This window comes from Vanessa atalanta, chromosome 9 (genome assembly GCF_905147765.1).
Source record: "Vanessa atalanta chromosome 9, ilVanAtal1.2, whole genome shotgun sequence".
Taxonomy (NCBI): Eukaryota; Metazoa; Arthropoda; class Insecta; order Lepidoptera; family Nymphalidae; genus Vanessa; species Vanessa atalanta.
The window spans coordinates 8,354,784-8,374,215 of NC_061879.1; the positions used below are offsets into that span (position 1 = coordinate 8,354,784).

The following is a 19,432-nucleotide window of genomic DNA, read 5'->3' on the forward strand; positions in this document are numbered from 1 at the left end:
TAAAAAAGCAGGTAAGTGCACTAAAATAACACGTATAATTTAAAATAATAGACAAAAGACACGGGTAACATGTTTGAAAAGATACTTTTTTATTCGATTTTTTTTACGACACCCGCAACTACCGATATGATACGAAACTGTCCGATAGATTTTCATAATGCAACATATAATTAATTAATATTACTTTACCTGATGGAAAGTCACCACCGTCTCACAAAACTTATTAGGTCGTAGGAAGTGAGACAGCGAAGTGGTTATCAGCACATTGCTCCAATCGCATGGAGTACGGAAACATACTGGACGCAAACGCATTAGACCTACTGATAAAGCATGCAAGAGACATCAAACGTAATACGTTAAACGCTAACGTTACTTAAACAAATACACAAAATGTATTTAGTGTATTTCTTTTGTGTGAGTGAACTTACACGACTCAGGCGCAGATCAGTCAACCGGTGGTAGCGTCACCGGCTCACCGGTCGCTGCGTCAGTATACCGGTAACTTTAACGTAGAATGCGCGTGCACACATGCGCAGCTATGTATCGTCGTAATTAATATCGATAAACAATAATATAAAAAAAATAATTAAGAATTCAATTCGATTTATTAATTGTAACCGAGTGATGTGTTGATAATTATTAAAAACTTAATATTTTATAAAAGAAATGTCGAATATCCCGTTAGTTCGTCGTGCCATAGCTGGGGCTGCATTGGCCCACAGTTCTACATCAAATGATGTTGAACCCTCAACAATAACTCCTGGTGAGGGCAGTCAATGGACCCCTGCTGCTTTGGAAAGGGCTGGATCCACTCTAAAGGCATTAAACCGTATGGCAAAAAGGCCCCCAGTACACATTTTATTCGAAGATATTGGATTTACCGCTGGTTCGGGAAAAGGTAGGTCGAAAAAAATATTTAGAAACATTTGTTATTTTTAAACAACAATTATTTTTTCATATATTTAGTACGTCATCGCTCAAAATTTCTTATTTTATAGCTTTCGAAATAATCACTAACCAACCACAACAAACGTAATATAATATAATATTATTTTAATTTAAAACAAGGTTACTTACTATATTTAAGTATTTAAATATATTATGTTAAATGTCATGCTGCTCACAACAATATACCTACTAAATTATAATGTCTCATGTTGGCTGAAATAAAGAAATTATTTTAGTCTCGGATTATTAACAGAAATAAATGTTACCAGAAAATTCAAAAAGTTTTTAATGTCAACTGTGAAATGCTATCGATTTTAGGAAACGAATATAATTTAAATAACCGAAAAATAAATATGCTTTTTATTTTAGTGCATACATATATCAAAATTATCATTATTTTCGTATACTAAGCATTAAAATAAAAATTGTTTAAAACGTCTGCTAGCGAAAGAATTATACACTCATATATAAAACCACTTAGTTGGCAGACCAACAAATAGATTAAAATTAATGATACAGTTTTCTCTTTTTTCACAATTTTATCTATATTTTATTGTCTTCATTATAAACGACAGGATTCCATTTATGTCAAATAATGAATAACTAATCTAAATATCATTACATATATTTACTGTATTGTGCAATCGAAGTTTGTATACATTATATTACAATGAATCTCATAAAAAATATATTAATACAAGTAAGTATGCGCCTTAGCAACAATTAAAAGCAATATACTTGTTTCACTTGTTAACAATCGTTTCAGAACTCCTCGATTTTGATATTTGTCTAATTCGTTTTATAAAATCTTAAAAATAATTCAAATCTTAATTACTAGATAGATAATTTCAACACTTTAAATTTCGTAAAGGTAATTTTTTTTAACACGTAAATTGGACGTGTGATAAAGACAAAAAAAAACTATCATACCGTCGTGGACTGATATTGCAATTGTCTTCTTATCTTAAATGGTTATGTCATACACAATAATACTACATAAGTTTGACGTTTATTACGTTTATTAAATCGAAATTTCATTTTCTATTTGCACGGTTTAAAATTTAATTATTAAGGCTATTAATTCACTTGTTTTTTTCCTGTTTGTTGCATCAGAACTCCGTCATTTATAAACAGATTTGTAAATTCTTTTTTCTATTTGTGAATTCTACTTCTCATTTGATCTCATTTAATTTGAAACCAGTTTTTTTTTTTTAAAAAAATTACTATAATTATTTACTAAATATTTTTTTAACTTCAATTTGCAATAAATAAAATATTATTTTTACCAAAGTAAAATAATAATAACCATTTTATATATAGATGCTTCAGCGACCAGAAGAGACAATGTTTTACTTTTCTATGTTACGTATGTCCTTGCATGGTATGGTCTCCTATAATTGAAGAAGCACACAACGTGTAACCCTTATATTATTTAATTTAAGAATATCTTAGCGTGTATCTTTTGTTGGAGACTCGTGAATTAAAAAAATAAAGAAAATTGTGTAATTGGCAAATACTTGAAAGAAATGATCATCTTCGCAGTCAAGTACTCAAAGCTAAGTATTTAATAATGATCACCAAAAGCCTTAAATATATTTTCCAAATACAATAATTTTAATTCAATTTATGATAATGTCCTCGTTAAAAACACGACGGTAATTTATTATTTAATGAATAATGGATCATACTAAACTTTTAACTGAACAAATATATCGACAGGTATTTAAATTAGTTTTTTTTTTTTAAATAAAAGACTCAACTGCGTATTAACAGAAAAAATACAGTTTAGATACAGTTATATTCACGATTGTACCTCTTGACGAAATCTCATAAATTTTAAATTTAAGATTTTAATTTATTTTAAGCTTATAAATGACTCGAATAATATGCAATTTACAAAAGCAGTCTGCTAGAAGTTTTTGCAAATACGTAAATAAAATTAATTACATAACATACATTTTGTACAGGAATGGTCGGTTGGCTTAAATAACTTTATTTCCACTGATTATTTAAGATTTCATTACGTATTTATGGCAGCTTCTAGTAGAGTAATCGTAAAGGACAATGTCTTGCGTTCATACATTGTTCGCCCAAGAACCAACAGCGGAGGAAAATTAATATTAATCTTCTAAATGGGAAGTATGACCCATGAAAATAACATTTGTTGACACACATCACGATTAAAATGTTTATTTATGTCTAGACATAGTAGCACTTCAAAATAACTTAAAAAAATAAGTCAATTTTATTGTTTTGATAATGTGCGTGACAGATATGCTTCACCCGCGCCAAACGTCATACTGATTTACTAGTGTGCGAGTAATTATTGGCCGACAGTTGGCTACTATGTTTTGCTACACGTTTTCAACTTTGTCTATTTAGCTATATATAACACAGTATATCTAGACGTATAAATAATCAAAGGTGTAACCTAGGAGGACCTAAGGCCCCCTCTCCTTTTTGAGGAGAAGGTTTGGAGCATATTCCACCACGCTGCTCCAATGCGGGTTGTTGGATACACATGTGGCAAAATATCGTTGAAATTAGACACATGCAAGTGTCTCCACGATGTTTTCCTTCACCGCCGAATACGAGATGAATTATAAACCAAATTAAGCACATGAAAATTCAGTAGTGCTTCCCTGGTCAAATCGATACCCACAATCATCGGTTAAGATGCATGCGTACAAATCACTGGGCCATGTCGAGTTTCGTATTGCTAAATGTAACTTAAAAATATATATGGCAATAAAAAACTGTAGTAGCTAAATAACTTTAGCTTCATTAACTAATAGCTGAATTTTTATACGGACAACTGTGCCTAGATTGACATTTAACGGTTGATAGATATGGCAGAAATTAGGGATGCCTAAAGAGCAGATCATATATAAACGATTTATCTGTTTAGAAAATACATCTTGTCCTATAGGTAACAAATATATTGATATATCTCTTTGCATTTATGTCTATATTAATTTTATTAGCACATTTTTTGTTTTTTAAAAGATAAGCAATCAAACTGATACATCGTTTTCATAAATTATTTTGTCTATTGAAAATTTTTGTAAGTAACATAGGTTATGTTTTTTTTTTTTATTTTATATTCACTCGCGCAAATCCGGGGCGGGTGACTAGTTCTGAATAATGCGTATTATCCACATAAAAAATATTCGTGAGAATCAGCAGGCCGCCTTTTTTGTTACAACTATTAAAAATATATCCTACATTAATATCGACGTACCTATTTAAATAAAAACTTTTCCATATCGCAGTAGGTAGTATACTATTATCATATTAGGATATTGATATTTTTTAATATTTATGAGATACGTGATTATGTTACGAATCATAGTCATAAAACGGATTAAATTACGCAGTGGACAATGGCCACCCCTAGTTGAAATGCCATTTTGATATAAATTGTACAAATAGTGAAATCTTTGATGTGATATCGTTATAGTATTTTTAAATATATAATAAAAAACGTATAGAATCAAAGGGCATATATAATAATTGTTATGTATTTTATACGTGTAAGACTAATACATATGTATCTATTTTAGTTTCTAAATATAAATTAAAAATAACGTCGAGAAAAACAGCTGTGATATAAAAGTTTATGTTATGTTGTTAAAGTTCATTGGGGCTATAAAATCAGTCTCTGCCTTGTAAATCGTCCCGCCAATCTGTGCTTGATCGAATAAAAGCACTTGTAAAACTTCAATAGTCATTCACATCTACCAAACATCAACCATACTAATATATAACGTAAAAGTAAAATTACCTGTTTGTTTGTTACATACTTTGTTACTTACATACGTATTTACAGGAAAAAGGAGTTTATTCGAAAACTAATTTAATATGGAGTTTCGGGGAACAGCTTGTAGGCACTTTTAATAAACAAAATGTGTTTTGGTCAAGGTGTATGAGCAAAGCTATTAAATTAGTATTTGTATCCGTCTGGTTATATCGATTTTTTTTATGACCTAAAATCGACAATTTCATCTAATACATCATTTTTTACCAGTTTAAAAAGTGTATATCCTTATAAGCATTATATTTAACAAGATTATAATTCGAGTCCAACTATTTAGCTCTTTATAAAACATAATGGCTGAAATATAATAGAAAAACTCGTCAGAAACACAAATGTAAAGAACATCGATATTAAAATGTATCTCGTAAGACGACAACAAAGAAAAATAAAATTTACCTCAGATAGTAAGAGTATCAAACTAAGTCAGACCATTTGTGTGTGTGTGTTGGCCACGAACATGTTTTTGAAACTGAGTGATGCGATGATCTCTATAGGAAATAAGCTGAAGGCCAAACCACCGGTGATATTGCCTATAATTGTGCTGACGTGATACAACACCGTGAGTAGGTACCTATACAAATGAAACGAAATATGTCAGTCACAAATCACAATAAATATATAATATAAAGTAACAATTTATCGATTTAACTTTAAAAACTTAATCTATCAGTTCTTGACATTGCTGAAACCGGAAGATTAAAAATTATTCAATGAAATAACAACGAATAACGAGGTTAATACATTTTCTAAACACAAACTGTCATTCGTTAAACCCTTGAATAAATATTAATTGATTAATTATTGATTTTATTTACCTTAAATTTGTTTTAAGTGTTTTCAAATTTGTCAACGATTAACCTTGACATACCGTACCGATAGCCGAGGTAAATCAACAGTCAAGGTGCTGCGTTCAAAGCTCATGGTGGTCTTGATTATCAAAATGTTCAAATTAGTTACAAAAACAATAGTAAGGCTAACATTTTTTTATTCGAACTTTGATATTGGAAGTTGAAGAAAAGATGCGGATATGCTCGTCAATTTTTTTATTTTATCGCCTGTCGTTTTAATTATATTTTATTAATGCGCCGATGATCTAACGTCTTCCTGAGTGAACAGATCTTGTCCCTTTCTTGTATTTGTTACAACTGTTCTAACCGTCTCTGCTTCTATAAGAGTATATGTAGAGTAACTCTACTAGTACTCCAATAACGACAGTATTCTTAATTTTAAACCTACCTCAATAATACTCAAGTGATGAGAATATAACAAGCGTAAAATTCCATTAATGGAATTATATAAGGAACTAGCTGCTCCGGGCGGTTTTACTCGCGTTAAATATTGCATTGTGGAAGCAACCCCATAGCAGTGTGCTGCTATGTTGCTGCCGTCCTATTCGCAGCTTGAGGTATGTCTTAAGCTGCGAACAGGACCCAAGTCGTACGGTCTATCCTATCTACTAAATAAAAATTTTAATTGTCTGACTGATACATAATGCACAACCTAAGCCGGTAGTCGGTAAGGAATGGGGGGTGAAAATTTGTATGAAAATTCGTAATTTTATAAATTTAAAAATGGAAATCTGTATTAATAAATGTATAAGACCGATTTTTTATGTAACAAGTAGGTGGACCCGCAAACGGGCCAACTGATGTTATGTGATAACCACCGTCCATAGACATCGGCACTGTTAGAAATATTAACCTTACCTGTAACCTATTCCTTACTTCGCCAATGTGCCACCAACCTTGGGAACTAAGATGTCATATCCCTTGTACCTGTAGTTACGTTGCAGTAACTTCCAATGGGATATCCCACGTTTATTTGTCAGAAAAAAAATATCATCTGTACCGTCGCACCATTCGACCACCGCTCATACAAAAATACTTATTTCAATGCAAAATGTCAATACCAACCGGTACAAATTAATATAAGCGTATCCAAACAAACAATCTCTTCAGTTTGATATAACAGTATAGATCAAGAAACTATGTTTTGTACTATTTATAGATGCCGGATTTTTCCATTGATTGTCTCGAAGTAACCTTCGGAGTCTTAAATCTTTCCAAATTTTCTGCTTCGTCTGCTATTATCGCAAACAAAAAAAGTTGAATATATTATTTTTTACATATCATAAATTTATGATCATTTTAAATATTGAGTAATAATAACATGATATGTTTTGATCTTGCTTTGCGCTTGTCACAGTAAACGAGAAAAAAACAACGCTTAATTTAGATCCTGTCAATTTTTAAGTACGTATTTTTTTTTTTTTTGTTGGTCGTTCTAAACAAATGAACTAGAATTTACGGAACCAGTTTACTGTTAAACGGTGGATTAATATGCAAATATTAAAATAAATAGTTTATTTTATCGAACAAGATGTATATATTTTATGACAAATTTTAATAACTTTGAGCACAAACAAACACACACACAAAATTTTATATATAATGTCTTAGTCTCAGAAACCGATCAAAACAACAAATATTTTGATGGTTAATAGTAAAGTAATTGAACTATATAATTAGTCATTGACATCACATAAGGTATTTATATGACATATTTAATCTAACTCTCTACAGAATCATTACAGTATAAGTAGACACACTTTGTGCATTTATTTTATAGCTTATTAATGCGTGAAACATAATTATTATTCAATTACCTTAGCGATATTCAATAAATTTGTTTTTTAATATATCTATATAGTAGCAAGATATTTGATTAATTATTATAATATATGATTGTTGTACTCCAGCCGCCATAAAATTATTTACAGGAAACAGAAAAAAAAACATTTACGTCAGGAAGGTGACAGCCTCTTGCGTTATAACAATGTACAAAAACCCAAAGATTCGGGAAACTCAACGTGCAACGTGTACCTTAGAAATATGTTCGGATAGTGTTATTTAAGTTTCTCAATATTATTTTTATTTACTATTGACAATTTCAGATTAGAAAAAAGCTTGGAGCTTATCCCACCTAGCTACTCCACAGCGCAATATTTTTTTCAAACGACTATTCTGTTAATTTCCAAATTGTGAATATGAGTTATACATATATAGGTATAGTAGTAGGTTTTTCTATTATATGGTATATAGATACCATATAATATAAAAATTTCAAACCACATATTGTACAAAAAAATATAATAGAAATTCCTTTGGTAGTTTTCATATTCTCTATTGAAACTATATATATATCTTAATATCACACCTTGTGTTATACAACTTTAGGCCTAATGTAAAGTAAACTGTGTAATAAAAGTTAATTCAAACTTAAACTCCTTTATTCAATATTAACTGTGCCCACATCGTCGCCTGCGTGAATTCAGTTTATGGCTATAAGATTACATACATATATACACACTTAAATCTTATTATTACAATTTCAATTGATTACATCAAATATAGCCTATGTTCATTGTGTATAAAGCAGTTCTAATCACTGCATAGTCTAAAATAAAGTCACTACCCGCTGCCTGCCTGTCCCTACTGCCAAAACTACGGAACGAATTTTTATGTGGCTTTTTTAAATGGATAGGAGAAGAAAAACATTCAAGAAATATGTCGTTATAGTATATAGTTTATATGTATAGTTTATATGCATAATATAGTAGAGTAGCACTGACAATAATTTTAGTGGATTCTTATGTAATGTCGTAAACACATTTCAAACGCTCCTACTTTGCAAACGCTGACTGAACCCTACGAGATAGATCAAAGTAATGGTAATACACCTGTATAGTACACAGCAAAAAGGTCAACAAATATGATGAGATGGTATATGCCTATCTCTTAGGGATTTTTTATCTTTTACTTTTTACGAGAAATAATGGCTTTTTTACGAAGCGATCCTAAGCAATACGTCATTATTAATCTTTATCCAATTAAGTACCTTAAATACATTGTGCATATAATATAGATTAATTTGGCCTTTTACAGCATGTAATTTTAATATATATTTTCGAAGATATTACAGATTTAAAATGCAGAGACATGGCGGTTTTTATTTTCTAATGACAAAAAAGCTGTCAACGATAAAAATCATTATATAAAAATATTTTATATAGATATTCTGTAGTATATTAAGTATCAGCATTAAAGCCGTGCGGAGCCGGGGCGGGTCGCTAGTCAGTAATAATAATTAAAATCGGTTCAATAGTTTCAGATTTTATCGATTACAAACATATAAATCTTTAGTCCTTTTAAAATTATAATATAGGTAGAAACATTATACGTACGTATTGATTTCCAAATTAAAAACCTACACCGGTTCCGAAAAAAGATGAAGGGAACGAGGGAAAAGAGAAGCTACTTTTTATTTATAAAATATATACTAGGAATATATTGCTGTTTTAATTGTTTTAGTTTTACATTAATATATAAGTAACATACGTAAACCTAGATATCCAACAATAAACAAGGATCATTTCAGTCCACAAGCCTATAAGTACACAAAAATAAACAATTATTTTTCCTCTTTAATTTTTTTAATCTTTAATTCTGGCTATAATTAATTCTTAAAATTTAGGTCAGTATACTAGATACCTAACTAAGTATAATTTATTTTAAAAAAGGAACTATGGTGGAGAATGATCGTTGTACATATAATATTACTACTAAATAAAACGTTAAATACATTGGGGTCTTCTGAATATCATGGTCATTTCATTGCCTACTATAAGGGATGGTCTGATGTAATCATTTTCGTAATCGTTTGTACAAACGTGTAGGTTAATTAACCCTCTCGCTAGAAAGAATTCCTTTTAAGTCTCATTTGCATCAATATAATAACTCTTCTTTTGAGTCTTCAATGTTGCTAAAATGCTCATAAAGCTAGTAGTTTTTGCTCTTTCGCAAAATATAGCACCCACCAACATGTTTAAAAGTGTATAAATCCAAAATATTTAGGATATCCTTTTAAAGGTAATGAGTTATAGAATAAAATACCTCTTGCTGCAAACGGCATTTAGGTGAATGTCCTCAGAAATATCACACGCCTTTAAATACTTTGAAATTGCATTTGAATTACCATGATTTTATCTAAGCTGTCATTAAAGATTGACTAAGGTCGTCGAATAAACTGTTGCTAAATTCCGCAATTGCAAATAGGACTTTTTATTTATGTGTAACGTTAACACTGACCTTACCATTTATTTAATATTGTAGGTGAAACTGTTTATATAGTATTTATTTGATATTTCAAAATAGAAAAATATTATCGCAAAACATAATGTCGAGTTTATTGCACGTTGAAGAATTAAAAAAATTCGAAATGCCCGAACAGAGAAAGTCAATATTGCACAGTGGGTAGAACATATTAGCATGACAGAAGACTAAGTATTAAAACCAGGGTAACCACTACAGATTTTTCATCATTCATTTCGTGCTCTGCGGTGAAGAAAAACATCGAGAGGATAACAGAATTTGTCAATAATAGTTCTGTCACATGTGTATCTATGTGTATCATCATGCATTCGTGCAGTGCAGTGAAATACACGCCAAATCTTTTCTTCGTGGTGGCCTTATCCCACCTTATGGAACCAGAAATGGGACACTTGCAGCGCTTACTTTTGTTCGTTTTTTTATTCGTACCTATTTCTTTGCTAATTCTCAAATTAATGTTAATAATAATTATCTACCCGAACTCATTTTTTCGGACTCTCGGACATAATGTTGTCGATAATATTTTATATACAAACACAATTTCGACTACATTTATATATTTACTAGCGTTATAAAAGAAATTACGTAAAACTTAAAAAAAAAAAACATAACATTAACATTTTTCCCAACTCTTATTTCTAATCCTATAATCCAATTTTTATTGATTACAATAAAGCTCAACTACCTTACTGCTCCCATACCTTAGATGACAAACAAACGACAAAAACATTCCACATTTTTTTGTGTCTATATACATAGATATTTAGTAATTTTCCATAATTAAATGTCTAAAGTTGCGTTACAAGTACGGTATGTCAACGACCAATTTACTTTGGCCGATCCTTACGAGCTGTCACAAGGACATGTGAAACCAATTAACGATTCAAATGTAGTCATTATTAAGATTTAAAGTTTTTGATTTCTTCTTCAATTCACTAAGTATTTTTTACTTCTAAGTAAATATAGTGCAGGTAAGTAGCAGTAGTTGTTATTTCTACTTCTAAAGATGAATGCTTTCTAAAAAATTTTGAATACCGGGTATTGATTTTTTTTATTCTCTCCTATTATATCGATAAAATTACAATGAGTTAACAATGATACACACAAAATGTTTGAATATATAATTATAATAACTCTAGACTGGATGTATTTTACAGTTGACGCCGGCCCTCCTTATGTAATTGCTTTTAGTTTGATTATCTGTCATCATACAGTTTTTTAGAAATACTATGTGCATTGAAGAACGTGCTTAACACAAATCCAGTCGGAAAAAATTCGTCTAAAAAACCAATAGTAATCTTAAGAAAAAATCTGAGATTTACTTACTTACAATCTTGGGTGAAATATTATTGTAACAACAAAAAAATAATCTTATTTCAGTACATTGTTATTCCTGTAGGCACATATGTGTACGACTAGAAGGAGAAATTACGTTATCATCATATTTACAACGAAGTCGCCCGGAATTGAAAAATTTTAAGTATTACCGTTTGTATTTAAACACGTGATCACTAAGAACTACCCACAAGGAATTAAATACCCACCGAGTAATACCATCGAACCAAGAAAATTTTATCTTGAAATAATAGAAGCGACATTGACAACACTTGGACCTTGGCCGCGATATCTGAGAGTTCAAATCCATTCGTATGTCACTATGTACTTTATATATATAATTATTAGACATAAATATTTTTTATTTCTGAAGTATCATTACTCTTAAATGAGGGCACCTTCTCAGATAAGTAATGAATAAAGTTTTCCTATTCAAACTCACCTCTTACCAGGATGTATTGTTTAACTTTGAGGACGAGAGCTTAGAAACCGCCTTGTTATTAACACTGCCTAGCCCGTATTTGTTTGTTTTGATACCAACGCTTGGAATTTACACAAACGATACTCTCTTTGATATATTATAATATTATAAGATAATTAAGCTTTTCCTTATTTCATACTGAATGTGATTTATTAAGAAATTGATTGTCCCTCGCGACTTTGCTCAGGTTGCAGGGTTTAGTCGTCCGGTGTTAGGTATAGAAACCTTTATAAGGTTTCCTTTTATAAGGTCCTTCAACACATTTAACTTATAACTTTTTTTTTACACTAGCAGCCTGTATATTTCCCACTGCTGAGCTAAGGCTTTATCTCCCTTTGAGGAGAAGGTTTGGAGCATATTCCACCACGCTGGTCCAATGCGGGCTGGTAGAATACACATGTGGCAGAATTTCGTTGAAAATAGACACATGCTGGTTTCCTCACAATGTTTTCCTTTACTGATGAGCACGAGATGAATTATAAAAACAAATTAAGCACATGAAATTCAGTGGTGCTTGCCTGGGTTTGAACCCGAAATCATCGTTTAAGATGCAAGTGTTCTAACCACTGGAACATCTCGGCTCATTTACAACTTACAACTTAATTTGTTCGAATTTCCATAGATATGCGTGGGTATTGTATTATAATTTATTTATTTTTTCTCTGAGTGAGAAAAATGCTTACTAATTCGAAATCCAATAAATATATCGTCAAGCTTACTCCGTCTGTCTGTTTGTCTGCCTGTCTGTGGTGGCTAAACCACTGCACAAAATTTGATGAAATTCGGTATGAGACAAGCTTGAACTTCAAGTACGGTAGACAAACTTCTATACTTCCTTCCTTGAAGACAGACAGACTGACAATCATAGTTACTTTAGTATTTAAATTAGTAGTATGTATTATACTGTCAATACTCAAGATATTAATCAATAAAGTTAATTCAATAAGTTATTTTATATTTGTTTCAAAGAACTTCTTAATAAGATTTCGCTTTTAAAAATAATTTATTCCAAATTACTACTAAAATAGCATAGACATTAATAATGTTAATTCATTATTTTCTTTACAATTACAGATATTACAATGTCTTAAAAGGTTACGGTAAAAGGCTACTCATTGCCAAAGCACAATTTTACAATTTAATAATAATACAATAAAAATATAATTAAGTAAATAACGCTTTAATTACTAATTGCATTAAATTTTATAACGTAACAGCATTTTATGCGTTATATAAATTTAATTGATATAATCTTATACTTTCTTGCAGTTAACGTGTAAATATAATATATTAGCAAATAGAAATACCTATATTATTAATAAATTACTTTAGTTACCTAGATTTATGGCGATTAGTTGTTAATTTTTTATTAGTTTAACTTATAGCTAGAAGTCCATAACGAGAATTAGGCAATAATTATTAAATACAATGTGATATCATAGCACGCTATCACAATAATTGTTCGTTCGTTAAAGAAAAATATCAATTTATACATATGTACATTAGAAAACACACACATATAAATTAAAATATCTAAAAATTGCAAAAAACATATATTTATTACTGAAAAGAGCCGAGATGGCCCAGTGGTTAGAACGCGTGCATCTTAACCGATGATTTCGGGTTCAAACCCAGGCAAGCACCACTGAATTTTCATGTGCTTATTTTGTGTTTATAATTCATCTCTATAATTCAGCTCGTGCTCGGCGGTAAAGGAAAACATTGTGAGGTAACCTACATGTGTCTAATTTCAATGAAATTCTGCCACATGTGTATTCCACCAACCCGCATTGGAGCAGCGTGGTGGAATATGTTCCAAACCTTCTTCTCAAGGGAACAGGAGCCAAGCAGTGGGAAATTTACAGGCTGTTAATATTATGTTAAAACAGTGTATATTATTGAAATGTTATAAACAGCTTTGTTTTATATTTATAGTGTTATAATATTTATGATTTAATTTATTGTTTGTTGTCTAGTTATTACTGTAATTTTTGTAATGATTATAAAATAAACATTATTTATTTTATTGTCATTCCACATCTTACAAATCATTTATTACTTTTCGATTCTGCTAAGTACAGTAAGTTTGTTAATTGCATTATTTTAGTTTATCATTTCAATTATTTGCTTAATGTTTGTTTTTAAATTATCTTCCCTTATTTACAAGATAAATTGATTCAATGAAATATAAACATATTGAATATGAAGTTATCGTAAACAAACTGAATCAGGACATTTTGTTGTTTGAATCATTTTTAGATACGATATCATTTGTCTGCATATTAACATTATATAAATATTAACCAGTTTGTAGTCAGTGGTGGTAGTGGTCACCACAGCTCACAGCAATTCGAAATGTAAGAAGTATTGACCGGACATGGGGACGGGGCATCGTCAATGTACCACCTTGGGAACTAAGATTATAGTCCTTGTTGTAGTTACACTGACTCACGCTACTTACAAAACAAAACTCAACAGTACATAATATTGCGGTTTGGCCACAGACTATGTGATGAATGGGCAGTACCTACCCAAACAAACCGAGAACTATTAAACAAAGAGAGATATTTAATAAATAAAATAATAAAACAATTCTGTAACTAGTACAACGGTTTCGTTATACATTATCTAGTCAGTTAACGGTTGGATGGATTTAACATTTATGCAACTGAATTAAACTTCCATGCTGCTTATACGAGATGGAATTTAAACAACTCGCTTGAATTTGCAGTTAAGCTATTCCGAATTAATCTCTAACACTAATTATACGCGTGATTAGTTTTGATTTAAAATTTTAAATGAATTCAAGTCTAAAAGTAGTTTTTATTCAAATACGCTCTTATAATTGATTCTGAAACGTCTTTTAAAAAAATTGATTTCGATATGTCGATTTTACTGAGAAAAACCGGAACGAAACTAAATAGATACTCTTACATAATATTCGTATAATAAAATAATCTAATGCAATTAAAATTTTATACCCTGAATGCAAATTAACGTGAACGAATACCAAATCCTAGCTTTTTTTTATCATCTGTGTAAAATTTAGTGAATAATATTATTTATTATTTATTCATAAATAAACATTTTATTGATCATGACCTTTAAATTTGTTAATTGGTTGAATTGTTCCATTCGTTTTAAATGTAAATAATCTTTATATAAATATTAATCTTCTCTACGTGTGTTTTAAGTCCTCTCAAATGAGAGGACTGATTTCGATGATTTTGAGCCCCTGGATGGTTTAAAAGTCTTATTTCACCAGGACGAAGCTGACTTCGTCTCATCTTGAGATGAGTAGCCAGTATTCTTATAAATATATTGTGACGCTATTTTTAATATTTCTACTTCGTGAATATCGTAACTTACTTTAAGATTACAAACAGTTACCTTTTTAAAAATAAAACTGGTTTAAAGGACAATTCATGATAATTACTATCTGTGCCAAATTATGGGATAGGAACTCCTAAAAGTTTAGTGAGATTAAAAAAAGAAATTGTAAAATCTGTATGATATGTACTCAATTCCAAAATTGCCTATACTTTTAATTGAGAATACAGAATTTATTATATACCAGACAAATATGAATTGATACATTTTACATTAATAGTGCGTCGCGTTTAGTTTAGTTTTGATTTCATGTCATTATAAACGGCAAGCCACTCATCTACATTTGGCGCCAAAATGATGAAACTTTATTTAAATGATTTTTAATGTCAAATAGTATACATTAGTTGAGTTAGAATTAAAGTGGGTCGATAGCAATTTAGCTTAATTTTGTTTACGTTTTTCATTTTAAAGTTAAATAAGCAAAATGCCGTAAGACATAATGATATGTAAGTGATAAAGGTATACTAATCGAGCAGTATCAACAACAGTTAGTTATCTAACTTTTCTAACCGCGTATGCTGCAGAGCTTAGTCTCCCTGACAGAAACGATATATGAGGATTCCACAAACAAAGACACAAAGTGATTCCTAGGGATACTGCAGTGTCCGTTACATTTAGATCATTATTGTTTAAAGTTTACATTTTGTTTTCTTACATAACGTAAGGCAAACAGTACTTATTTTGTCTTTTTAGCATTTAGAACTAGGTTATTTTTTGTAAACCAACTTTGTAGCAGAGATAATGCATTGTTTACATAGTCATAATTAGGTCGTTTTCAGTCAACTTTAAAAATTAATGACGTATCATCAGCATATAACAAAAATAAAAAAGGGCCAAAAATTGATCCCTGTAAAAGCTATAATATAATAAAGTGCTATCTTCTTAATAAATAACATGTTGTAAATGTCTTTTGGATAAGTAGTTTTGGATCAATTTTTAATATAGCAGTTCGGTAAGTATGTATATATGTTATAATTACAATGTTATTGTTAATATTTATTTCGTGGCATGGTTTTCTTATCTATTAAAAACAATTATACACAAAAGTTTCGGGCTCGAATCGATATTGAACACGAACTTGAACTGGTAATTAAACAAGATCCAAGTATTTTCATCTACTAAGCTAATTAGTATGTAAAGTGCGAAGGTATTCTGTACTGATCTATACCATAGATATTAATAATATTGGAAATTATATTGTTTGAGCGGTTTAGGTGTAGGTGCCAGGGATAGAAAGTATACGCGCTATTCCAGACAATAATCTAATCCAATCCATGTGCCAAATTTATCCGTACAACCAGTTCTAGCATTATCGAGTAACAAACATCCCACATCTATACAAACTATACCAACATTCGCATTTATAAGTAAGATAAGATTATATTACTTGAGCACTCACAAATGTCAAAATACAATTGAGATAAAATTAAACATGAAAAGTTATACCCAATTAAATTACTGTACATTATTTCGTACTGTCGATTTCTGTTACAATGCCAGTATCACAAATGCACTCACTTAGAAAAAAATAATATATCATTTTATTGATAATACCACAGTCCATTCCATTTAACTAGTTATGTCCACTTTAATTTGACTCTTAAAATTTCGATAATAACTTCGCCGACGTTCAAACGTATTTTTTTCGAAAATCCATAATAAATATCATAGATTATACAAGCTCTCGACCAATGATACCGCGTTAATACGATGTAAAATTTTGTTTATTTGGCTTTTGTCCTCTTGTGGTCGGAATAGACTATAGGTCGTAACGTATTTATGTGTGGTAACATTAACCCTCGACCCCGAGACGCGCTAATAGATAGTTTTACAGCAAAAATAAGCAAAAGCGACAATTCTTGTACATTTGAAATAGTCACGTCATATTCTTAAATATTACCTTGTATTAATAACAAAGCGATTGCTTAATTACATGCCAAAATGTTCTTGATAAATGTTTAAGTATAATTGTTTTAATTCGATTAATTTAATTACACACCACATGTCATACTGGTTCGCCATCAGTTAGCGGCTAACTAATAGTACCGTTAAAACGTCATTTAACGATTAAATAATTAATAATGTGATAGTTTTATTGAAGTACAATACCGTTTTTATTAATTATCGAATTTTGATTAATCACAAATCCATTGCTGTATCGGTTTCATACTGTTTTTGAAATTATACAAATAAAGCAATAATTAATGTTAGTTATTATGATATAATAAATAAATTATTAATGCTTGAAAAGATTTATTTAATAAGACTTTGTAATTTAATATGTTATGATTAAATTAGTGTAACAAAAAAAATATAGGTGTCGTGGGGCTCCTGGACGGAACGAAGTTGCTTGCGCTATGAATTAAAAGACACAATGAAATAAAATTAATATTACAAAAACTGCTTGAATTAAAATAATAACAAAAAATAAGTAAAAAAAAAAAAACTTATATAAAAGAAAGAGAAAGACAATGAGACGTGACGATTTCTGTCAGTTCACTCTACTGTATATTGAAGATATAATAATTTAATAATGGATATCAAAGTGTGAATTATGAATTTAAGATAAAAAATCTCAACCAGTCATTGATAAAAATTATAAAATAAAGCATGTTCTATCAATACGGAAGACATATTATGTATATGCTTTGCATTAAAGCATTGTATCGAAGACATGCCTTTATCTTTGGATCGCATTTATTTTCATATTAAAACCCCATTATTTTTGACATTTAAAAACTTGCAATGTTATGATAAAACTCATGTTCCGTGAACGGCTTTATTTGTAAAAAAACTTGACTTTGTATTTCTTATTTATGTAAATAAATAAATAAATATTCGACAACATCACATATATTACTCTGATTCCAATGTAAGTAACTAAAGCACTTGTGTTATGGAAAATCAGAAGTAACGACGGTACCACAAATACCCAGACCCAAGACAACATAGAAAATTAATGAACTTTTTCTGCATCGACTCGGCCGGGAGTCGACCCGGGACCTCGGAGTGGCGTACCCATGAAAACCGGTGTACACACTATTCGACCACGGAGGTCGTCGCATGCAATGTATTTCGTATTTTATCATGGGAGTATAAATACCAGAAGTGAATGAATTAATTTGTTGGAATTAATAGATAACTCGATTTATTAAATAAGCATTTGGTATGTTCCAGAAACGACTTTGTTAAAATATTATATATTTTTACTTTATTTCTTAAAGGCATTTACCGTTAAACTATGTATTACTTTTATAATTTTTGTAAATAAATTTTAAATTTTCGCTTTATTCTATGAAATCTGCTTCTTCACTAAATTAAAGGAATATTCATTTACTTGCCGGCAGGGCTTTGTGCAAGCCCGTTTGGGTAGGTACCACCCACTCATCAGATATTCTACCGCTAAACAAACAGAAAAAAGCAGTATTGTTGTATTGTTGTGTTCCAGTTAAGGGTAAGTGAGCCAGTGTAACTACAGATAAAAGGGACATAACATCCCATAGATAGTTCCCAAAGTTTGTGGCGCATTGGCGATGCAAGGAAGGTTAATATTTCTTAAAAAAATCTATAAAACCTTTTGTTAATAACAAAAAATACATAGTAAAGGTAACGAAAATTTAAAAAGTTAACGAGAAATTTGATATTGTACACAAAATATTACACAAATTAATTGCAATTTTTTAGATAATTACTAAAACAATGAATTTAACAAACATTTACAGTCAATCAGTTGTCCTTTTCATGCGTCCCGATACTCATATCAATCAAATACGGTATGCTTTCCTTTGAATTATCGACTTTACGCTTATTTCCCAAAGTTATCGCTAACAGCAACTATTTCCGATACTTCACAAATTGTTAAAACCCGATTTCCTACTCAATTCAGCAATGTATAAAGTTGTTCACAATTCAATGCTTTGTAAAGATAAAACACGATCTCGCAACAATTGTAGATTCCTTTTAAAAGATAGTTCTAAATGAAGACTTCTCGTCTATTTTATTTTTATTTATTTTATATTCTTTATTGACCTACAAAGTGACGCAGTTGTATCAAAAGGCGGACTTAATGGGCGTAAGAAATCTATTCTTTGTCTTTGTTTGGATTAATCCTGGCTGAAAATCCACAACAACGCGATTTTTAAAACATTTTCTGCCTCGCACAATCGCTCTATTGAACCAGCTTCTTGGGACTTGGGAATCTTCAAAAAAAAAGTTTTCATTTCTTAAAGGCCGGCAACGCACCTGTAGCCCCCCGGTGTTGCAGATGACAATGGGCGATGGCAGCCACTTTCC

At 30.3% G+C, this 19,432-nt stretch overlaps 1 protein-coding gene across 1 annotated transcript in view; it reads left to right on the forward strand.

Moving 5' to 3' along the window:
- Positions 1–451: 451 nt before the first annotated feature.
- LOC125066192 (ATP-binding cassette sub-family G member 1-like) overlaps positions 452–19,432 on the forward strand; it is an 84,158-nt gene continuing 65,177 nt past the window's right edge. The window contains exon 1 of the mRNA XM_047674161.1: positions 452–898. Within this exon, the coding sequence (XP_047530117.1) occupies positions 667–898 (232 nt within the window). The 5' untranslated portion in view covers positions 452–666. The remainder of the gene's footprint in view (positions 899–19,432) is intronic.